The sequence below is a fragment of the Ictalurus punctatus genome, chromosome 17 (assembly GCF_001660625.3).
Source record: "Ictalurus punctatus breed USDA103 chromosome 17, Coco_2.0, whole genome shotgun sequence".
Lineage (NCBI taxonomy): Eukaryota > Metazoa > Chordata > Actinopteri > Siluriformes > Ictaluridae > Ictalurus > Ictalurus punctatus.
In genome coordinates this window covers 25,635,097-25,660,894 of record NC_030432.2, presented here as the reverse complement: position 1 = coordinate 25,660,894, position 25,798 = coordinate 25,635,097, and the positions used below count along the sequence as shown (strand labels likewise).

At 45.0% G+C, this 25,798-nt stretch overlaps 1 protein-coding gene across 1 annotated transcript in view; it reads right to left on the bottom strand.

Moving 5' to 3' along the window:
* grin3ba (glutamate receptor, ionotropic, N-methyl-D-aspartate 3Ba) overlaps positions 1-25,554 on the bottom strand; it is an 86,793-nt gene extending 61,239 nt beyond the window's left edge. Inside the window, exon 1 of the mRNA XM_053687481.1 lies at positions 24,842-25,554. Coding sequence (XP_053543456.1) covers positions 24,842-25,285 — 444 coding nt within the window. The 5' untranslated portion in view covers positions 25,286-25,554. The remainder of the gene's footprint in view (positions 1-24,841) is intronic.
* Positions 25,555-25,798: the final 244 nt, after the last annotated feature.

Below are 25,798 nucleotides of genomic sequence, written 5' to 3'. Positions count from 1 at the left end.
TCTTTTCCTTCCGTCGTTCTTTCCTTGCTTATTTGATCCGTTCTTCCGTTCTTCCTTCACAGATGCAGAGCAGAGTGTTCAGTAGCACGTGTAGAGATCATGTGAAGTAAAAGCAGGCAGTGATTGTTGATGTTGTATTACAGTGCCCATGAAAGCAGTGACTCAGGGGCCGTTTCCATGACGACGGAAAACGTTTTCTGTGGTTCGTTTACACGACACTATTTGCTAGCTGGATTTATTAACTAAGAAGAATAATCCGGATCTCTGCTGGACAAGCGCCAGTTCTCACAGTTCCTCACGATAACGAATCATTTCCAGGTCTAACGATGGAGACCGTAACTGGAGACGGGAATACTTTCTCTGGGTGAAGATCATAACGCGGTGAAATCGTCTGGGAAACGTAAACGTTATGGTGATTGTAGTTCGGGTATTTGTGTTTGTTTATAGGGGAGTCATGTCCGGATCAATACGGCGGATACGTTGATGTGAAAGCTGATGAGTGCGGGCGCATAGTGTTTCTTTACAAAATGACATCGCCACCTACTGGCCTGGAGTTTAGTCGTTTCCACCGACCCGTGTGAACGGCGGTCGCTTTGACGCAAATGATGGTAGATGGTTGTGTAAACGTAGCACGAGTTCACGGATTCGTTCATTTAAGTGACTCGTTCTAAAAGACTGAATCGTTTAAGAATGAACTCCGACTCTGTTCCTTTAACCAGAACACAAAGCTTCATCTCCACTGCAGCTGATACCTTCCTCAGTTCCTCTGTTCCTCAGTTCCTCTGTTCCTCAGTTCCTCTGATCTCACACCGTCCTGCAAAGACCCGAGTCTTACTCTTACTGAACACACACACTGCTGAAACACACACACTGCTGAACACACACACACACACACACACACACACTGCTGAACACACACACACACACACACACACACACACACACACACACACACACTGCTGAACACACACACACAAACACACTGCTGAACACACACACACACTGCTGAACACACACACTGCTGAACACACACACACACACACACACACACACACACACACACTGCTGAACACACACACTGCTGAACACACACACACACACACACACACACACACTGCTGAACACACACACACACACTGCTGAACACACACACACACACACACACACACACTGCTGAACACACACACACACACACACACACACACACACACACACACACACACTGCTGAACACACACACACACACACACACACACACTGCTGAACACACACACAGCTGAACACACACACAGCTGAACACACACACACACACACACACACACACTGCTGAACACACACACACACACACACACACACACACACACAGCTGAACACACACACAGCTGAACACACACACACACACACACACACATTGCTGAACACACACACACACACACACACACACACACACACACACACACAGTGCTGAACTGTCAGTCATCAGAAGTGAGGTACGCGGATCCCCGAGTGAAATCTCTATCTCACAGAGCAGATCCTGGGTGTTGGGATTAAAGGAAGTTCAGTGGGGAGCGTCGGATTGTTTCTCCTCTTTTATCCAGAACAAATGAAAATGAAAAGCTGTTTACCAGCTGAGCCGAGAGCAGATCACCACGGAGACGGGACGCCGAGATCCAAACACAAATCTCACGCAATACTCCATCACTGTGTTCTCTCTCGTATCTCTCTTTATTATTATTATTATTATTATTATTATTATTATTATTCACTCCTTCACGTCTGTATTCCTCCCTTTTCTCCCTTTTCCTTTCTTCCATTATTATTTCTCTTCTTATTTTTTCTTCCATTATTTTCTCCTTTCTTCTTATTTTATTCTTTTTCTTTCCCTCCTTCTTTCTTCTTCCTTGCTCAATCATTCAAAACTTTCTTTCTTCTCTCATCGACTCGCTTCCTTTCACCTCCATCATGTCACGTTTCAAAGTACAGACGGAAGCAAGCGCAGATTCTCAAACGTTTAATAACAAACAGACAGACGGAGCACTCTACAGCTAGCAAACAAAACACTGGCAAAGACAAACTACGGCAGCGTGGACAAAGGCATAGTGAGACGATTCCGTGAGACAAAGAGTGCATTGCAAACCGTGACTACATACAAGAGTGCTACTTACCAGGAACGTGAATCAGGTGCAGGTGGTCATGTGACACTGAGGCAGTGGCTGTTGGGAACTGTAGTTCAGAGTTCCCTCACGGATTTCATGACAGACCCCAGAGAGAGTTACAGAAGTGCTTTGAAGTCTCGATGAATAAATACTTCCTGATACTGGTTCACTGGGTCACGGACTAAGAAGTTTATTTATTTATTTATTTATTTTGAAGGTGCTAGTTTGAGTACTTCAGGAGGAGGTAGGTCGTCAGCCGTGGTTTGAACTCAGCTGTTCGGGTTCGGACGTCTAGGGGAAGTTTCAGGAACGGAGAAGAGTCTTGATGCAGGTGTTCCTCGTACCCTGAGAGATGGTGGGTCCAGTCGAGCGGTGCTGGAGGAGAAGAGGGAGCGTGGTGCAGTGCGGGCTGCAGTAAGTTATTTGAGGTAACGATTTCGGCTTTGTAGGAGAGTCTCAGTGACGCAGCAGCTACGGGAGGACGGTGGAGGGAGCGTAGCAGTGTGGTGGTGTGGGAGAACTTAGGAAGGTTGGAAACAAGTCACGCAGCTGCGTTCTGGATCAGATGCAGAGGTGGAACGGAGCTCAGAAGCAGACCTCCAGTCTCAGATGCCGAGAGACTGAACCGGCACCTGACCGGCCCGTGTGGAGAGAAATCTTTCACGAGCAGTGTTTCTGCCAGAGAGAGGATGCACTTCTTGGGTCTGAGTAATAATTCTGTTGCCCCGAGGCCCAGAACCAACTGAAATCCGAACCCTGTCATTAGGATCCGGTACTGAACCTCTGAACCGAAACTTCTCTTTATTTGAATTCATATATATTTGTCCGAATGATATTTTATTTATACAGCGCTTTTAACTCCAGACCGCTTTAAAGAAACGCTAACGTAGGTTCAAATCTCTCATCCATCCAGTTTAACCTGAAACTGTCAGCGAGTTTGTTTATAAAACGTAATTCCGTGTAGCTCAGTGTGCACAGTGTTTATGGGCGAGCTGTGGAGGAAGACGAAGAGCTCGATGAAGAAAAGAGGCACAGAGGAAGAGGGTTTAAAGACCAAAACAAAACCGCCTTCAAACGCGGCCCACTCGGCAGGTTTGTTCCATGAAAAGGTCGTCTGAACAGGAAGATTAGACACACTCGGCGCTCGATGTTGATCCGGATATTTATATTCGGATAAAATTTGTCCAGGTATATACAGCTCTGTGTGTATAAAGGCTCACGGTATCGCTCGAGAAGCTCCTCACACTCTGGACAGAGCAGCGTGTGATCTGAACTTGAGGTGGAAGTCTGGACGAGTCGCCTCGAGGAAATTCATTTACATAAACGCGTGTGATCGGCCACAAAAACGGACCGTGGACGGTTCATGTTTAGAATGAACCAGAGTCTCTGAGCTCCAGTACGGAGAAAATCAAGACGTGGTAAAAGTGCTGAGCAAGATTATATTATAACTAACTACCACAACATTTACCATGGAGCAGCTGTGGAGCAGGTGGTAGAGCGGGTTGTCCACTAATCATAGGGTTGGTAGTTTGATTCCTGGCCCACATGACCCCACATGACTCCACATGACCCCACATGACTCCACATGACCCCACATGACTCCACATGACCCCACATGACTCCACATGACCCCACATGACCCCACATGACTCCACATGACCCCACATGACTCCACATGACCCCACATGACTCCACATGACCCCACATGACTCCACATGACCCCACATGACCCCACATGACCCCACATGACTCTGCATGACTCTGCGTGACCCCACATGACTCCACGACTCCGCGTGACTCCGCGTGACCCTGCGTGACTCCACATACCGAAGTGTCCTTGGGCAAGACACCGAACCCCAAGTTAGCACCTTGCATGGCAGCTGTGCGAGTGTGTGTGAGTGTGTGTGTGTGTGTATGAGTGTGTGTGAGTGTGTGTGTGTGTGAGAATGGATGAATGAGAACCAGTGTAAAGCGTTTTGGAACCACTAAGGTTAAAAAGGCGCTGTGTAAGTGTGTATGAGAGGATGAGAAGATGGGGATACGTGATGGGAAGAAGATAAGAAGTGGCATTATGTTAAAATATGATAATTAGTGTATTCATCCAAAAGGATTTTGATTTCTTTGTCTTTTACTAAATAGTTAAACATTAATAATGAAATGAATAATTCATGAAGGCAATGATTATATATGTAAATAGTAAACGGTCTGCACTTATATAGAGCTTTTATCCAAAGCACTTTACACTGTGTCTCATTCACCCCCCCACACACACACACACACACACACACACACACACACACACACCAGTGGTAGCAGAGCTGCCATGCAAGGCGCTAACTTGCCATTGGGAGCAACTTGGGGTTCAGTGTCTTGCCCAAGGACACTTCAGCATGTGGAGTCATGTGGAGTCATGTGGGGTCATGTGGGGTCATGTGGAGTCATGTGGGGTCATGTGGTGTCATGTGGGGTCATGTGGGGTCATGTGGAGTCATGTGGGGTCATGTGGAGTCATGTGGGGTCATGTGGGGTCATGTGGAGTCATGTGGGGTCATGTGGAGTCATGTGGGGTCATGTGGGGTCATGTGGAGTCATGTGGGGTCATGTGGAGTCATGTGGGGTCATGTGGGGTCATGTGGAGTCATGTGGGGTCATGTGGAGTCATGTGGGCCAGGGATCGAACCGCCAACCCTACGATTAGTGGACAACCCGCTCTACCACCTGAGACACAGCCGCTGTTTATATATATATATATATACATACATATACACACACACACACACACACACACTCCAAACGTCTGTGTTGACCCTCGTAGCAGTTTGTGGTAAGGTACGGTTGGGAAGGTAGGTGTCTACCTGGGCTCGTGAGCAGTTTCTGAGTGAACACTGGAGTGTGTGTTAGAGAATTCCGATACTACAGGTGAGTTTCCACCTGAGCGGCCGGGTCTGGTCGCACACTGATTCTCTTACAGTACTTCAGATGCTTGACTTGATTCCAAAAGCAGAAATATTTTGTTGGGTCCACATCCGGACTGCCAGCTAATGACGCCTTCTCTACATGAAACATCCCACGTAAATGAACAAAGATTCTCTGATTAACAGCTCGTTTTAATAAACAGGAGCCAAGCTGTTGGACACATTCATTTATTTCGGTACAAAGCCTACGTAGGCACGCGGATACAAAGCAACGCTGTCAACAAAATGCTGGAGACGTGATTGAGAGAGAAGATTTTACTTCGTACTGCTGTCAGCAGCTTTAAAAAGGTGGGCAAGGAAGTTTCAGAAGTGATCAAGGGCAGCGATTACACTCCGGGAACAACGTGTCGTGGTCCTCAGAAGCTATAAAGCCTCCTTTAATCGCTCTCCTGCCTCAGCAAGCGGGGTTTAATAGTGTCTCTGCTCAGGTGACGCGAGAGCAGTTACACTCGGGAAGCAATGAGAAAGGTTATTCTGAACACGGTGTAGAACACAGTTGTGAAAACGGCGCAGAACGCGGCGCAGAACGCGGCGCTGAACACGGTGTAGAACATGCGCTGAACGCGGCGCTGAACGCGGTGTAGAACATGCGCTGAACGCGGCGCTGAACGCGGCACAGAACACGGTGCAGAACGCGGCGCTGAACACGGTGTAGAACATGCGCTGAACGCGGCGCTGAACACGGTGTAGAACATGCGCTGAACGCGGCGCTGAACACGGTGTAGAACATGCGCTGAACGCGGCGCTGAACGCGGCACAGAACACGGTGCAGAACGCGGCGCTGAACACGGTGTAGAACATGCGCTGAACGTGGCGCTGAACACGGTGTAGAACATGCGCTGAACGCGGCGCTGGACGCGGCTCTGGACACGGCGCTGGACACGCTCTGAACGCGGCGCAGAACGCGACGCTGAACGCGGCTCTGGACACGGCGCTGGACACGGCACTGGACACGCTCTGAACGTGGCGCAGAACGTGGCTCTGAACACGGTTCTGAATGTGGCGCTGAACACGCTCTGAACACGGAGCCGAACGCGGCGCCGAACGCGGCGCTGAACACTCTGCGTGGACCGGCCGTGAGGAAGCGGAGGATGGTTTAGAAGCTCTGATTTAAAAGGTTGTAGGAAGCCAAGCGGTCCATGTGGGTGAAATCCACACAGAACTGTGGACACGACAATAAATAAAACATGTTCTGTTTCTCTCACATCACACTCGGTGTCTGTCTCTCTCGCATCACACTGTGTGTGTGTGTGTGTGTGTGTGTGTGTGTGTGTGTGTGTGTGTGTATGTGTGTGTGTGTGTGTGTGTGTGTGTGTATGTGTGTGTGTGTGTGTGTGTGTGTGTGAGGGTGTGAGGGTGTGTGTGAGAGGGTGTGTGTGTGTGTTATGTAAGGAATAAAAGACTTCAGGACGTTACAGTAAAACTCGGAGTGTGTGATGGGGTGATGGGCGGAGTCACTGTTACTGTCCTGAGGTTGATTATTTTACTACAAGAGCTCGTCCCTGACGTTGTATTCCTCTTATCCTCTTCCACCACACAGTTCACCAACACTCACCGTCGCTCTCATACGCGGTGGAACATCACTGAGACGAGCGACTTCCTGTCCTCTCACGCTATAGCAGCTATAAACACTCGCTCCCTCACCATCCCTCTCTCTATTCTCTCTCTCTCTATTCCCTCTCTCTCTATTCCCTCTCTCTATTCTCTCTCTATTCCCTCTCTCTATTCTCTCTCTCTATTCCCTCTCTCTCTATTCTCTCTCTATTCTCTCTCTCTATTCTCTCTCTCTATCCCCTCTCTCTATTCCCTCTCTCTCTATTCTCTCTCTCTCTATTCCCTCTCTCTCTATTCCCTCTCTCTCTATTCTCTCTCTATTCTCTCTCTCTATTCTCTCTCTATTCTCTCTTTATTCTCTCTCTCTATTCTCTCTCTCTATTCTCTCTCTCTATTCTCTCTCTATTCTCTCTCTCTATTCTCTCTCTCTATTCCCTCTCTCTATTCCCTCTCTTCATGTGAATAAGATAATAAAGAGTGTGTGTGTGAGTGAGAAACAGTAGAGAGTGTAAACTCTGTGCTGAAGATGTTGAAAAGTTAAAGTCACAGCTTCACCTCTGTCTGTTACACAGCGCTGACACTGGAGACTCCTTCCCTACACGCTACATAAACATCTCCTTACTTGAAGAAAACTTCACCATATCAACAATTGTTTGAAATAAAGTTGCGTTCACGCCATGTCGTAATTACTGTAACGACAAGATTCCAACCCGCTTCCTCAGAAGACTCGTAATTCCAACTGGTAAACTAGGAATTTTCAGTGATGAGGAAATGTGCTGCCTTCTATAAAAAAGGAACAAGAGAAGCAATTATAAGATAATTTTATATTAATATGAGAGAATAAAGACAGAGAGAAAGAAGACGGAGACGGAGAGAACGGAGACGGAGAGAACGGAGACGGAGACGGAGAGAACGGAGACGGAGACGGAGAGAACGAACACTTCTCTGTTTCTGTTGCGAGGCGTTTGGGCTAGAGGGCGGACGCAGGATATTCTGCTTTTACATATTTGTTCATTAAAAAATAAAAGTTGAGGGAACCCGGACTGCTTGTAGCGTGTGAAGTATTTCCAGCTGTGTGTATAATAATTTGGTTTTTATCTCATTTTTTCATTTGCTTGAGGGAGAGCAATATTTCCACAGTGATGATGTGTTGTTGAGTCAGCCTGATAATACTCACAACGTTCATTTAAAGACGGTAAGACCGCACGTCGTCGTCGCAGACAGACGGTAAGACCGCACGTCGTCGTCACCGCAGACAGACGGTAAGACCGCACGTCCCCGCCGCAGACAGACGGTAAGACCGCACGTCGTCACCGCAGACAGACGGTAAGACTGCACGTCGTCGTCACCGCAGACAGACGGTAAGACCGCACGTCGTCGCCGCAGACAGACGGTAAGACCGCACGTCGTCGCCGCAGACAGACGGTAAGACCGCACGTCGTCGCCGCAGACAGACGGTAAGACCGCACGTCGTCGCCGCAGACAGACGGTAAGACCGCACGTCGTCGTCGCAGACAGACGGTAAGACCGCACGTCGTCGTCACCGCAGACAGACGGTAAGACCGCACGTCGTCGCCGCAGACAGACGGTAAGACCGCACGTCGTCGTCGCAGACAGACGGTAAGACCGCACGTCGTCGCCGCAGACAGTCGGTAAGACCGCACGTCGTCGCCACAGACAGACGGTAAGACCGCACGTCGTCGCCGCAGACAGACGGTAAGACCGCACGTCGTCGCCGCAGACAGACGGTAAGACCGCATGTCGCCGCCGCCGCAGACAGACGGTAAGACCGCACGTCGTCGTCGCCGCAGACAGACGGTAAGACCACACGTCACCGCCGCAGACAGACGGTAAGACCGCACGTCACCGCCACAGACAGACGGTAAGACCGCACGTCACCGCCGCCGCAGACAGACGGTAAGACCGCACGTCACCGCCGCAGACAGACGGTAAGACCGCACATCGCCGCCGCCGCAGACAGACGGTAAGACCGCACGTCGCCGCCGCCGCAGACAGACGGTAAGACCGCACGTCGTCGTCACCGCAGACGGTAAGACCGCACGTCGTCGCCGCAGACAGACGGTAAGACCGCACGTCGTCGCCGCAGACAGACGGTAAGACCACACGTCGTCGTCACCGCAGACAGACGGTAAGACCGCACGTCGTCGCCGCAGACAGACGGTAAGACCGCACGTCGTCGCCGCAGACAGACGGTAAGACCACACGTCGCCGCCGCTGCAGACAGACGGTAAGACCGCACGTCGTCGCCGCAGACAGACGGTAAGACCGCACGTCGCCGCCGCCGCAGACAGACGGTAAGACGCACGTCGTCGGCATCACATTCATGTCGTTTGACTTCCTCTGATGAACAACGGCATTCTCGTGATACGAGCAGCTTTTCATAAATAAAAGAAGAAAAAAGGCTTGAAGCGGTTTGACCCGGAGAGAGACTGCAGCGTTGTCCAGAGTGAGACCGAGAACAGACTCGGCTGATAATCAGAAGAATAATCCGCTTCGGGCTGTTCGTGACCGAGCCGAGTCTGATCTCTCCACCTTCACCGCTCGGTACTGATCCCACAACCACGGCTGAGCTACACACAGATAATTAACTCTTCAGCTGGGAAAGTTTACATGCATCTGTTATATAACACACACACACACACACACACACACACACACACACACACACACTGCTGTGCTCCAGATCCTCAGCTGTACTTGCTGATTTGTTTGAGACGGATCCTCTGCACTCACTCACTGCACAATAAGCTTATTTCCTACAGACGTGTGTGTGTGTGTGTGTGTGTGTGTGTGTGTGTGTGTGTGTGTGTGTGTGTGTTTCCATGCCAAAAACTCTTGTGGAACTGAAGTGGAAATGTCATCGTAGCGTATCAGAACGCTCCAAACAGCCACGTCTCACTTTTGCAGCTTTTCCGAGACACAAAATGACACGGTGGTGATTCTTCTCGTTATCCGCCGCCTACACACCCCCTGCCCCCCCCACCGCCCCCCCCACGTCAGACATATTTACACTGACGTCTCTATTGGTTTTTTGGACTCTACTTCATGCCCCTTGCCCATGTTAGCGTGTCTCCGAGCAGCGTCCGGGTCCCGAGTGCACGGGGTACGGTTTGAACGTTAATGGTGTTTATTTATCACTTTATAAAAGGGATTTTTACAGATATACAGTACCGTGCAGAGGAAATGCTGGAGAGCAAAGATGCCTTCATAAATAACCAAATTAAATGTTTTTCACATTTAAAAAATACCATAAAGAGAAATAAACAGTAATAAACGAGTCAATCAAACGTCAGTATTTAGTGCAATGACCCTGTGCTTTAAAATAAATAACTAAGTGAGTAGTCTCAGGTACGATGTGAGCAGTTTTATCAGGGAACGAGCGGCACGTGTTGCAGAACCAGAACCACACGTCTTCTGGAGACGTTTACCGTCACATACGCTGCTTATTTAATCATTCCAGCAGCCTTCATTATGGGTTTAGTCTGAGAAGTGTTTATGTAATGTAAAACTAATGCCTGGAAATCTAAAATGCTTTTTGTACTGACCTGATAATGTAGAAGTCATCCATAACAACATCCATAACAACATCCATAACAACATATATAACATCTATAACATCATCCTTAACAAATCTATAACAACATCCAGAACATCCATAACATCCATAACATCCAGAACAACATCTATAACATCCATAACAACATCCATAACAACATCCATAACATCCATAACAACATCCATAACAACATCCATAACAACATCCATAACAACATCTATAACATCCATAACAACATCCATAACAACATCCATAACAACATCCATAACAACATCTATAACATCCATAACAACATCCATAACAACATCCATAACAACATCCATAACAACATATATAACATCTATAACAACATCCATAACAAATCTATAACATCCATAACATCCATAACAGCATATATATGTTGTTATATATGTTGTTATATAACATCCATAACAACATCCACAACAACATCCATAACATCTATAACATCCATAACAACATCCATAACATCTACAACATCCATAACAACATCCATAACAACATCCACAACAACATCCATAACATCATCCATAACATCTATAACATCCATAACAACATCCATAACAACATATATAACATCTATAACAACATCCATAACAACATATATAACAACATATATAACACGTATAACAACATCCATAACAACATATATAACATCTATAACAACATCCATAACAACATATATAACATCTATAACATCCATAACAACATCTATAACAACATCCATAACAACATATATAACAACATATATAACATCTATAACAACATCCATAACAACATATATAACATCTATAACAACATATATAGCATCTATAACAACATCCATAACATCTATAACATCCATAACAACATATATAACAACATCCATAACATCCATAACATCTATAACATCCATAACAACATCCATAACAACATCCATAACAAATCTATAACATCCATAACGTCCATAACAACATATATAACATCTATAACATCATCCTTAACAAATCTATAACAACATCCATAACATCCATAACATCCAGAACAAATCTATAACATCTATAACATCCATAACAACATCCATAACAACATCCATAACAACATATATAACATCTATAACATCCATAACAACATCTATAACAACATCCATAACAACATATATAACAACATATATAACATCTATAACAACATCCATAACAACATATATAACATCTATAACATCTATAACATCCATAACAACATCCATAACAAATCTATAACATCCAGAACAACATCCATAACAACATCCATAACATCTATAACATCCATAACAACATCCATAACAACATCCATAACAACATCCATAACATCTATAACATCCATAACAACATCCATAACAAATCTATAACATCCATAACATCCATAACAACATATATAACATCTATAACATCATCCTTAACAAATCTATAACAACATCCATAACATCCATAACATCCATAACATCCAGAACAAATCTATAACATCTATAACATCCATAACAACATCCATAACAACATATATAACAACATATATAACATCTATAACAAATCTATAACAACATCCAGAACATCCATAACAACATCTATAACATCCATAACAACATCCATAACATCCATAACATCTATAACATCCATAACAACATCCATAACAACATCCATAACAACATATATAACATCCATAACAACATATATAACATCAATAACAACATCCATAACAAATCTATAACAACATCCAGAACAACATCCATAACATCTATAACATCCATAACATCCATAACAACATCCATAACATCCATAACATCTATAACATCCAGAACAACATCCATAACAACACCCATAACATCCATAACATCTATAACATCTATAACATCATCCTTAACAAATCTATAACAACATCCAGAACATCCAGAACATCCATAACATCCAGAACAACATCTATAACATCTATAACAACATCTATAACATCCATAACAACATCCATAACATCCAGAACAACATCTATAACATCTATAACAACATCTATAACATCCATAACATCCATAACATCCAGAACAACATCTATAACATCTATAACAACATCTATAACAACATCTATAACATCCATAACAACATCCATAACATCTATAACAACAGCTATAACAACATCTATAACATCCATAACATCCATAACATCCAGAACAACATCTATAACATCTATAACAACATCCATAACAACATCTATAACATCCATAACAACATCCATAACAACATCCAGAACAAATCTATAACATCTAACATCCATAACAACATCCAAAACAACATCTATAACAACATCCATAACATCATCTATAACAGATCTATAACATCATCTATAACAGATCTATAATAACATCTATAACAGATCTAGAACAAAGTTGGTATTAAAAGCAAACACAGGGTGCGTAAGACTTTTGTACTGTAGTGAAATTTAGATTACTTTTCGTGACAATTTTTGTGTCCAGGGTGTACCCCGCCTTGTGCTCCATGCTCACTGGGTACTCCAGGCTCCCTGCGACCCTGTAGGATCATTATAGAAAATAGAAAACGGACAGATGGATGATCTAAATAACTCAACAAATGCATGTAAAAAGAAGGATTGTGAAATATGATTTAGACTGAGAGAGATATGAGGAGGTTGGAAAGTGGAATTTATCCCTCAGAAGTATTTTAATTAAATCACGCTAGCTTCCATCCTGATGTAACGGTAAACTCGTTAGAAGATAGATGGATGCATGGACGGACAATTTTTGTGTATTGTTTATCTTTATTTATCTACAGTGATTTTAGTGAAGTTGTCTGGAGTGGAAACGACTGAACCCAACAAACACACTACATTACATTTAACTTTTAAAGCAGAACTTAATTATCGTTTAATCTCTCACAGTTTACTGGGTAAGAATGCAGCGCAGCTCGGTGGTGGCTGTTGCGTTGGTGCACACCGCAAAAAAACAGTGTCTTAGCAAGTAAAAGATCTTGACCGTAAGGAAATACAACGAATATTTCTCTTTGTTAAGACCGTGTAAACAAATATAAGATTATTAAATTATCTTTTTAAAGTCGTTTTAAGTCTGAAATTGTCTAGAAAGGAGCTAAATTATCTGCCGTGAGTATAAGACCATTTCAAGCTTAATAAGAGTATATTAGATATATAATAACCTCGATAATAATCTGTTAGATAACTTTTCCTCTATTGAAGATATCTTCATTCGTGTACAGTATTAAAGACAAGATTAAAATACCATTTTCAGAGCATTTTCTAATCTAATCCGGTCTTTACAGCTGATCCGGTCAAGGCATTTTAATTCTTTAATTTCATTATCGTGAGAAAACAACGTATTACACTAATCCCCAGAGCCGCTGAGTTCTGGACTCTGATTGGTCGTCAGGTGGTGAGTTCTCTACAACAGCGGCTCTGACAGTAGCGCAGGTTTATATGAATGCTCTCGTTCTGATACACACTAACACGGGGAACGCACGAGAACAGGTTAGAATCATGTGTAGAAGCGAGAGCCTACAGGAAACCCAGGAAGAAGCGTTTCCACCGTTTCAGGTGTGAGGAGAGAAGGAGAGAGTGTAATAATAATTCCAGCTGTGCAGTCAGAAACTGCAGCAATCTCGAAAACTCAGCTGGACGACGGATTTTCAGGTGATTCTGCAGTAATGCGTGAAAAACAGTAAAAATAAATAAATAAAATTTTAAAAGCTCACAGGTTTTCATCATAATCCTTCCACAGATGGGTCGTGTAACGTCTACATGGCCGACACTTTCACTGCGACGCTGCTCAAAGTGTCCGAGCGTGAAAATAAATCTGCAAAGTTCATTCATTTCTAATTATCATCATCATCATCACCGTTTTCAGTGGCGTGTCGAATAAATATATTTAAGTGATGTTAACTGTAAACACTACGTGTGTATACATGTGTAATGTTGGCGACGTGGGACACGCTGCTAGATCGTTTCACATTAATATTTTCCATTTCTCGTGACAGAACACAAGAGCACCCATGTGAGTACAGAATACGTGGTATAATATAGGGGAAAGGGGAGGGGCTTACACGCGGTATCAGCTGTACTTTCAGACTGCATTTCTGCAGTGCTGCAGCTCAGTTTAGAAGCTTACATCTACAGAAACAATGTGATTTCACAGTTGGATAATCTCCGTTTTACTGTGGAGGGAAAAGAATGTTCTGGTGTTTTTTTTTGTTGTTTTTCTTGGGAGTGATACCACATACTAGTGCACTCTGGTGATAATATAATAAGAGTAAACATCACCGGATAGAGTGGAAGTATAAAATCACGTAGGAACAATTCATTTGTTATATCGCACAAGCCTGCTGTAAGGAGATGTTTATTTATTTATTTATTTAACATGCATGGAAGGAGTCTCCAGTGTCAGCACTGTGTAACAGTCAAAGGTAAAGCTGTAACTTTATGTTTTCAGACGTCTTCGGGACAGAGGAGTTTACGCTGCACGAGGAAGAATAAAGAAAGGCTGCTTTATAGCTGCTATAACGCAAGTGACAACAGGAAGCCATTTTTTCCACGAACATTAAATGTAAGAAGTTGCTGTTGTATAAGAGGTACAAGCGTTGAACTCGTCTCGACCCGGGGAATCCACTGTTGTATAAGAGGTACAAGCGTTGAACTCGTCTCGACCCGGGGAATCCACTGTTGTATAAGAGGTACAAGCGTTGAACTCGTCTCGACCCGGGGAATCCACTGTTGTATAAGAGGTACAAGCGTTGAACTCGTCTCGACCCGGGGAATCCAGGGACGCCTGGCTTTTAAACTTTGGACACACGGTTCAAAAGTAATGAGCATAAACGTACTTCCAAATGAGGCCGAAATTTGACCTGAGGGTGGCGCTAGAGCGTTAGCAGCACTTGGCTAAAATTTGGTGAGAATGTTCTTTAGACCCTCCCCGATCAGTGTGCCAAATTTCACAACTTTCTACCAGACGGTTCTATGGGCTGCCGTAGACACACTAGCCAGAATAAGAATAATAATAAGGACAGGTAGAATAACATTAGTATGCGTACGCAAGAGGGAGAGGAACAAAATAATTCTGGAAGTGCTGTTATGCTGTTACAGAAAACTAATCAACAACGGGCTGGTGTAGAAACTGAATATTCACTGCATTTTCCCCGGTGGGACCAGGCAGTAGAGCATCTGCTTCTCTTACATCTCAAACCGTTTCCTTATAGGAACATGTGTAGCTCTGAGAGCGCTGCGTTCCGCACCACGGACTCACCAGAGCCTGTAAATATGAGGACGGTGTAAACGCTGCACGGATACTACGTGGAGTTTAATGGAAATATGGAGATATTTAGATATTAAATGTAAATGTACGGTTTTACTCTTTGTTCCCTTTGGGGAAATGTGATGCTGTAAGCAGACACTATGACAAACAGAAAACCAAAACACTGCGTTGGACAGAATAATGTGAATTTATCATATCGTTACACGCTTAAACACTCGTATTAGAGATGCCGAGGCGACGCGGCTCGCTGTTTTGTCCTTATTCAGGAGAGAGATGGAGAAAAACCGAAAGAGAATGAGAAGCGAAAACGAGGCGAGGAGTGTATTTAGGGGATGGAATGATCCTGCCAGAAAGCACAGCATCCCAAACACTCGGCCAGTAACCGAGCCTGACAGAGCCAAATAAACACTTCCATGTGTGTGTGTGTGTGTGTGTGTGTGTGTGTGTGTGTGTTCACAGGTATTCCACTGGAGAAATTGAATCCTCATTACCCTGAGGCGAATTTCAACATCCGAACAAGAAGTTTAATCAAAACAGAAAAGCAGATTTTATACGGAATGAATCTGTCAAATGAAAAAGTTGCATTTTACACTGCTTTAAAAAAAACAACCCAAAACTAATTATTATGATATAAATTTTTGGGTGTAAAGATGAAAGTACCTCGGTACTCCAAATGAGATTTTTAATGATCAAGTGAAAACGCAGCAGCTGCAGTTCTGCTTCGACATTAAGACTACAGCGGCTGCTTCGCGATCGTATTCGGTACGTCTCATGAACATTTAAACGTATTCCAAAACGAATTCTTCCATGAATCCTCTCACCTTCTCTTCCTTTACCTCGCTGTCTAGCATTAGACTGTGAACATCCTCAAAAATCCCGTTAACTCCCGTCAAATTAGCTCCTGCTAGCGAGTTGGCTAGTGTTTAAATAATTCGTTCCAGGAGCATCTTGTATAAATTTCAGACGGAACACTTTAGGGGTTTTTTAGTGTGCTTGAACGGAACCCTGGCATCTTCTACCCCTCGGTGAGGTTCTTCAGTCAGATGAGAACACATGAGCGTCAGAGCGAGGTGGTCTCGGTCCGCTTCCAACTGAACTCCAGGGCACTTCGTTTGCAGTGTGAAAGCGATTCGACTCTGGATCGACTCTGAATCAACTCGACTGCAGGAAGTGAATCAATCATGCTGGGGGTTTTGGGTCGTAGCATTTTTTCTGTCGATGTATCTTCTAAAGCGAGTCAAAGCACCGAGCTGTAGTGCTGTAGAAATGCCATGGGGTGTGGGGATTTGAAAATCTGGATGTAACAAAACAAAATGTTTGAAGTTATTTATATAATCATCTAATGATGTGTATACTACTCTCGTATTTCTGACCGATGACTGAAGGAGTTGCTTTTTCCCCTCAAACGGTCAAGGAACGAAAAGCGCCAAGCTTTGCTCCGATTCCTTTGCGGGAACAATAACACAGGTACTGTATCAGAAACGACACGTTCTTCATCCTGGACAGGAAATGGACATGCTGCAGCAGCTGGAACCAAAACAAGGGAAAATGAAACTGGAATATGGATCTGTAGCATCAGTGGAGATGAACAGAACCTGAGCATCCACACGGTTAATGCTGGATGCTGACAGGATTAGTGTTGAGCGATGCCTTATATCACCAGGTCTTATTACCACGACAGAGTAAGAAGAAGGATGTGGAAGAAACTATTTTACACACACACACACACACACACACACACACACACACACACACACACTGCTACTGTATAGCACTTTCACACCTGGTTCCTGAGTCTGAAATGACATCACATCTGAGTCTTGGTGAAAATCGTCCTCTTTACTGTGTGATGAAGACAATAATGGAAACACAGCCACTACTCGAGTCTGACAGACCTGAACAAAAGCTGTGTGTGTGTGTGTGTGTGTGTGTGTGTGTGTGTGTGTGTGTCCCAATATTCCACTGAGGCACTCCACAGATAGAAATCTGAGTCCACAAAACCCCAAGGCAAATTTCAAGGTTGGAACAAAAAGTTCCACTGAACAGAGACAGATTTTAACAATATTAATTTACAGGCAATTAATCAGGTCACAGTCCCCGCCCCTAATCACGCGTAACCAATCAGGTCACAGTCCCCGCCCCTAATCACGCGTAACCAATCAGGTCACAGTCCCCGCCCCTAATCACGCCGTAACCAATCAGGTCACAGTTCCCGCCCCTAATCCTGCTGTAACCAATCAGGTCACAGTTCCCGCCCCTAATCACGCCGTAACCAATCAGGTCACAGTTCCCGCCCCTAATCACGCCGTAACCAATCAGGTCACAGTTCCCGCCCCTAATCACGCCGTAACCAATCAGGTCACAGTTCCCGCCCCTAATCACGCCGTAACCAATCAGGTCACAGTTCCCGCCCCTAATCACACTCTAGCCAATCAGAGCACAGACGTTTACTTGGCTGGACTTCAGTGTAGAATGTATTTGATGTATCTGAAGTGAAATGAATGATGATATAAAGGGTTCTTGATGCGTTTGTTTCCTGGTGATTTGGTTTTTTTGTAAACGATTGGGTAACTGTGGTCACTGAATGTTAATCCGTTTTCAGCTGGAACACACGCCCTGAGTTTTGACATTTAGCTCTCATAGAAGAGCGAGAGAATTAAATCCGCTCGTCGTGATGTTGTGGTCGAGAGGGCCGCAGATCGGCACAGACGAGGTTTGGCGTGAAACATTTCAGTGTCTGTGCGAGTCAGTCTCTCACACTTATCTTTTATTTTCATTACTTCAGTCTCTTATCTCTCTCAGCGACTCTCAGCAAACACGCTTCACTTTTCACTTATCTGCTCTGCTTTTATACGAGAAGACGATCCAGGCTGAGCTTCAGAAACTGGGACATCATTTCCTGTCCTGCAGCTGCTACATCCTGCATACTGATGGCACCAGTCTCACTGTACTGATCTACTGCGGCGTGTTCCGATTGGCCGAGAGCGGCGCGGAGTGTTCCGATTGGCCGAGAGCGGCGCGGCGTGTTCCGATTGGCTGAGAGCAGCGCGCCGTGCTCCGATTGGCCGAGAGCGGTGCGCCGTGCTCCGATTGGCCGAGAGCGGTGCGCCGTGCTCCGATTGGCCGAGAGCGGTGCGCCGTGCTCCGATTGGCCGAGAGCGGTGCAGTATATTGTGTCTATATTATCAGCTATGCCTACCTGATTAATATTAACAGAACTTTGCATTAAGAGAAAAAAAACTCTAAAAGCGCCGTAACGAGCCTCGGAGTCATTAATAATTTTTTCTCGACCACAGTCATCGCCGAGGAAACGAAATCCCTCAAGGTCCCTCGATTAGCGTGTGATTTAATTCAAAGGGCCAAATTGAGTTTTTAACGTTTTAATCTTCATTTCGGACAGAAGACGAGTTAATGAAGGCCCGAGTTTAGCGCTGATAAACCACACGAGGATTCGTCTCTTATTATTGAGCTCAAGCACAGTGTGACAGAGGGAAAAAAAAGCTTTTATATCTACCGAGAGAGACCCACTCACTGAAAATAAAGAGAATTATTATGTACTTCCATCTGAGTCGCAGAAGTAAATGAAGATATGAGTCGGTCTCTTCCCAAAGAGGCTGACATGCAGGCGCATTTCTTCTCTCTTCTGGTCCAGCGAGGACGTTACTCAGCCGGAGTACATTAGGGAGAAAAATCACCTGCAGCGGCTTTTAGCTGTAACAAAAACGCTGCAATATCTTAGCAAAATAATCAAATAAATGCAAATGTGAATCTTCATGCTCTCAGAGAACTTTACAGATCCGTCTCCGCATTCCATTTGCTTAAGTACACTTAGGAATTTAAACTAAACATGTGCGGGACAATATATTTCTATATATAGAAGATTATGATTCAGGGTCTCTCTCTGGATGATCGGTAACGTTTAGAAACACTCCTACAACATTAACGCAACGTTTAGAAACACTCCTACAACATTAACGCAACGTTTAGAAACACTCCTACAACATCAACGCAACGTTTAGAAACACTAATACAACATTAACGCAACGTTTAGAAACACTCCTACAACATTAACGCAACGTTTAGAAACACTTCTACAACATTAACGCAACGTTTAGAAACACTCCTACAACATCAACGCAACGTTTAGAAACACTCCTACAACATCAACGCAACGTTTAGAAACACTCCTACAACATCAACGCAACGTTTAGAAACACTCCTACAACATCAACGCAACGTTTAGAAACACTCCTACAACATCAACGCAACGTTTAGAAACACTCCTACAACATCAACGCAACGTTTAGAAACACTCCTACAACATTAACGCAACGTTTAGAAACACTCCTACAACATTAATGCAACGTTTAGAAACACTAATACAACATTAACGCAACGTTTAGAAACACTAATACAACATTAACGCAACGTTTAGAAACACTAATACAACATCAACGCAACGTTTAGAAACACTCCTACAACATCAACGCAACGTTTAGAAACACTAATACAACATTAACGCAACGTTTAGAAACACTCCTACAACATTAACGCAACGTTTAGAAACACTCCTACAACATTAACGCAACGTTTAGAAACACTCCTACAACATTAACGCAACGTTTAGAAACACTCCTACAACATTAACGCAACGTTTAGAAACACTCCTACAACATTAACGCAACGTTTAGAAACACTCCTACAACATCAACGCAACGTTTAGAAACACTCCTACAACATTAACGCAACGTTTAGAAACACTCCTACAACATTAACGCAACGTTTAGAAACACTAATACAACATTAACGCAACGTTTAGAAACACTCCTACAACATTAACGCAACGTTTAGAAACACTCCTACAACATTAACGCAACGTTTAGAAACACTCCTACAACATTAACGCAACGTTTAGAAACACTAATACAACATTAACGCAACGTTTAGAAACACTCCTACAACATTAACGCAACGTTTAGAAACACTCCTACAACATTAACGCAACGTTTAGAAACACTAATACAACATCAACGCAACGTTTAGAAACACTAATACAACATTAACACAACGTTTAGAAACACTAATACAACATTAACGCAACGTTTAGAAACACTAATACAACATTAACACAACGTTTAGAAACACTCCTACAACATTAACGCAACGTTTTTATTTGCAGGAACGTTTACATCGTCATTAGTTTCCTTCTAACTGCAGAAGCTGTGTGAGGAAACGTTGCAGGAACGTTACTGTTGGTCACGTTACAGCGAACACGGTACTACATGTACTCATAGCGTTCTCCGTGATCTCGCGCCCTTCAGCTGAATTAAATATCTGGTTAGCTTTTTGCCATATTGCTATTAGACGTGAAAATATCTGCGAGATCCGGAATGATCCACCTGCTCGACATCTGGGGATGAGATAAGGCTTGATTTAATGAATTCATTTATTAATTCATTTATGATGATGATTCTTGTTAAAAAGACCTCGCTTCTGTTTGATTGTAGAGATAAAAATAGGTTTTAAAAAAAGCAATCCATTATTTAATTAATCCTCTCGTGACCTTGAATTATTGTAGATTTCATTAGGATTGAAAAAAAAGGAAGAGTGAGAATGTGCTGCAGAGATTTAAGGAGTATCTTCTGACTAAACAGACACTGTACCTCCTGAGAGGAAAAGTGGAAAATAAAAATGTGCTTACTTGCACAAAAAAAGAAGCAAACACTCCACACATAGCAGTTTTGACCTCCTGCTCACAATCTGCATGCAAACCGAGTTCCTGCGCTGCTGCTGGATAAAAGAGTCGAGATAAAAACCCGAGATAAAACCTGCAGGAGAAACAGCTTCTGGGCTGGAGACGTGGATAAACCTGCAGCTGAGAATAAACACAGCCGGGACACTTCCTGCTCCAGTTCTCCGAAATATAACCAACGCATCACTAACGACATTCACAATAAAAGTGAAATATACACCATGTTCTCCTCGGAGACGTTCTCCTCGGAGACGTTCTCCTCGGAGACGTTCTCTTCGCACAAAAACGCCGTGTATTCTCTCCCACTGATGAGTCCTGGACTCTGATTGGTCGTCAGGTGGTGATGAGTTCTCTATAACAGCGGCTCTGACAGGTTTATATTAATGCTCTAATGCGTTATGGTTTCTATAGTAACGGCTCGTTCACAGGGACTCGTATTAAATAATCGTTTATGTGGTGAAGTTTTCTCAAAGTAAGGAAATGTTCATGTATGGAAGGAGTCTCCAGTGTCAGCGCTTTGTAGGCAGAGGTAAAGTTTAGAGGAGACAGAGGAGTTTACACGTCAAGCTGTGTAAATATCTCTCTTATTAACGTCAAGAGAGGGAATAAAGAGGGAAAAAAGAGAGGTGGGCGAGGGAACGAGTGTTTATAGCTGCCGTAGCATAAGCGAGAAGTCGTTTCAGGAACATTAAATGTAACTATAAATGGGTAAAAAGCACGACATAATTCTTTTATAAATACAAATTGTAAATCGTTGGAAAATCAGTGTGGTTTAAAACACTTGAGGAAAATATAGGACTACCACACACACACACACACACACACACACACACACACACACACACACACACACACACGGCTAATGTAGATCAGTAAGGGTGCAGAAGGTCCAGTGTAGCTCTGTATAAAGTTCTGTGGAAGGAGAGTGTTGAGCAGCTCAGCTGTGGCTGTAGAGTAAATGCGGAGTGTAAATGAGAACTGAACGTCTGAACTGCGCCGTGTGGAAATGTAAATAATATCCTTCCTTCCGCCCCTCACTTTTTCACTCCAGTGCTTTTCTTTTCCACAATCATTGCATTCCTCACCGCAGCGGAACAAAAGCTGAGCCGGTGCGGGAGTCTGTACACACGGACTACACCGACTCCTCCTCCTTCTGAAGACCGCAGACGAAGGGACAAATTCATCAGATGCTTTTACAGTCTGCATCTACCGAGAGTCCAGAGCTGAAATATTCCCTCCGCACTCCATCTCCAGCTTCTCTGACTTCTATACGCTTCCAGTTCTCACCCAGAGAGTGATAATCCCGCTGTATAATGCCACCGTCTGAGTGAAGCGCAAAGTAAAGAAGAGATGAAACGCTGCAGCGTTAACGCGGTTTAATCCAGCGCAGGGAAATCCAGCTCAGTAATGAAAAGGACGTGTCCTGACTGCAGGGCGGGGCGATACGATAATCACATCATATCACGATACTTCGGGAGGAAACGCCATGATCTCAGGGTAGAAACTTTCGCTGACAAACTGCCAGAGAAACCGTCCGGGGTTCCGGACATTTTCAATTCATTTTCTTTATTAAAGTGGAAAAAATCGGCACAAATTTGGAAATTTATAAAAAATGTAAAGTTTCTAAATGATTACAAATTAGATACAAAAAAATATACAGAATGAAAATCTCAGAGTGTTTACCAAGAAGTCGTCCGGCTCGACCCGAACCTGCCGTTTCAAATCAGTTATTATTTTATATTATTTATTATCAAAACGCCCGTCCGCCCCACTCAGACACGCCCGTCCGCGCCACTCTGACACGCCCGTCCGTCCCACTCAGTCACGCCCATCTGTCTCACTCAGACACGGCCCGTGCGTCCCACTCAGTCCATCTCACTCAGACACGCCCGTCTGTCTCACTCAGACACGCCCATCCGTCCCACTCAGTCACGCCCGTCTGTCTCACTCAGTCACGCCCGTCCGTCCCACTCAGTCACGCCCGTCTGTCTCACTCAGACACGCCCGTCCGCCCCACTCAGACACGCCCGTCCGTCCCACTCAGTCACGCCCGTCTGTCTCACTCAGACACGCCCGTCCGCCCCACTCAGACACGCCCGTCTGTCTCACTCAGACACGCCCGTCCGCCCCACTCAGACACGCCCGTCCGCGCCACTCTGACACGCCCGTCCGCCCCACTCAGACACGCCCGTCCGTCCCACTCAGTCACGCCCATCTGTCTCACTCAGACACGGCCCGTGCGTCCCACTCAGTCCATCTCACTCAGACACGCCCGTCTGTCTCACTCAGACACGCCCGTCTACCTCACTCAGACACGCCCATCCGTCCCACTCAGTCCGTCTCGCTCAGACACGCCCGTCCGTCCCACTCAGACACGCCTGTCTGTACCACTCAGACACGCCCGCCTGTCCCATGCAGATACGCCCACCTGTCTCACTCAGACACGCCCATTTGTTTTACTCAGACATGGTCCCACTAAGACACGCCCATCCGTCCCAATCAGACACGCCCGTCCGTCCCGCTCAGACACGCCTGTCTGTACCACTCGGACACGCCCGCCTGTCCCATGCAGATACTCCCACCTGTCTCACTCAGACATGCCCATTTGTTTTACTCAGACATGCCTCTGTCCCACTAAGACATGCCCATTTGTCCCAATCAGACACGCCCATCTGTCTCATTCAGACACGCCCGTCTGTCTCATTCAGACACGCCCGTCTGTCTCATTCAGACACGCCCATCTGTCTCATTCAGACACGCCCGTCTGTCTCATTCAGACACGCCCGTCTGTCTCATTCAGACATGTCCATTTGTTTTACTCAGACATGCCTCAATCCCACTAAGACACGCCCATTTGTCCCAATCAGACACGCCCATCCGTCCCAATCAGACACGCCCGTCCGTCTCACTCAGACATGCCCATCTGCCTCACTCAGACACGCTTGTCTGTCTCATTCAGACACGCCCGTCTCTCATTCAGACACGCCCATCTGCCTCACTCAGACACACCCACCTGTCTCACTCAGTCTATAAAAATAAAAAGTTCACCTGATAAACATACACCTGTTTCTCAAGATCTGAAGTCTAATCAAACTGATGAATTAGTTGTCTGTTTCGCACCGCGAGCTCACGCTACATTACAGTTCTGTTCAATCTCGAGAGCAGCGTTTAACTGTAAGTGACCACTGATATGATTATGATTCTTGCTCATGTTCAGTAGTGAGAGGCTCAGGCGTGACCGCATGACGTCACACAGATCACCTGCGCAATTCTGGGATTGATTAGTGATGAATTTTTATCTTCTACATTTGTAACTTCTACATCTGTACACTCAGTGTTTATAGTTTAAATCTAATTATATTTACAGAAATAACATTTCCTTCCGCCAGAACAGTTCTGTTGAATCTCCAGAGTTCCGGTGTGTAATTATCGCTCAACATAGGATCAGGTATGGCCATGACGTCACACAGGTGTAACTAAACGCATTAATTAATCACTTAATTAGGCCTGCTTAATTAATAAACCGCATGCTCACCTGCGTCTGAAGCGCTTCACCTTCCTCGATGATGCTGATGAACGGGATCTCCAGAAAAGCGGAAATGAACTCCACCTGCACGAGCTCGTGCTGGCTCTGCGGGAACGCGAGCACGGCCGAGACCCCGCGCACCACCACGTCCTGACACACGCACCTGAACACCGACTCCGGGTCCGCGTGCGCCGCTCGCGCCCACACCACCTCCAGGCTCAGGTTGTAGGGTAAGAGCGGCGCGTGGGGCCAGTTTCTGGCATGAACGAGCGCGCGGTTCAGGGCGGCTCGGACGCGCGAGGGCTGATGGGAGGGCAGGACGGCGCCGAGGCGGATGGTGTGTCCGATCTGCGCGAGGATGCCACAGGGCTGAGGATGGAGCTGGCACGGGGAGATGAGCGCGTGCAGAGAGACGGAGAGATACGCCACGAGCCTGCAGAGCATCACACTCATCCTGCTCCTTCCGCTTCTGCATCGCTCTTCTTCCTGCACCTCAGTTTCTCCTTTCTTTCTTTAAATTCCTCTTTGCTTTGTTTCTCTCTCTCTCTCTCTTTTTGTTGCTTTATTGTAGGTTGAGTTCTGAGCGGCGGGAGCGCGCACTCACTCGCCGCGCGCGCACAAACACACACGCACACAGCACCGGAGCGCGAGCGACTCTTTCCGTCTCCATCCGCTCCGAGTTGGAAATAAAAACAACTCAAAACGCTCGAGCTGCCTACGTCATCCGCGTTTTAACGCGCTGGCCAATCAGGTGCAGCGGTGGGCGGAGTTTTAAGTTCTTCACAAAATATGCTCGTGATGTATGTTTATTAAAAATGAAAGTAAAATAGTTAATTTGACTGTCTTGTTAATCAGAATGATTCATTCACACACAAAACAAACCTTTTATTAACACAAATCCCAACAATTTATCAGTAAATAGGCCTCGTTTATTTTTAAAAAATGATAATAAATAATTTAGTTTGT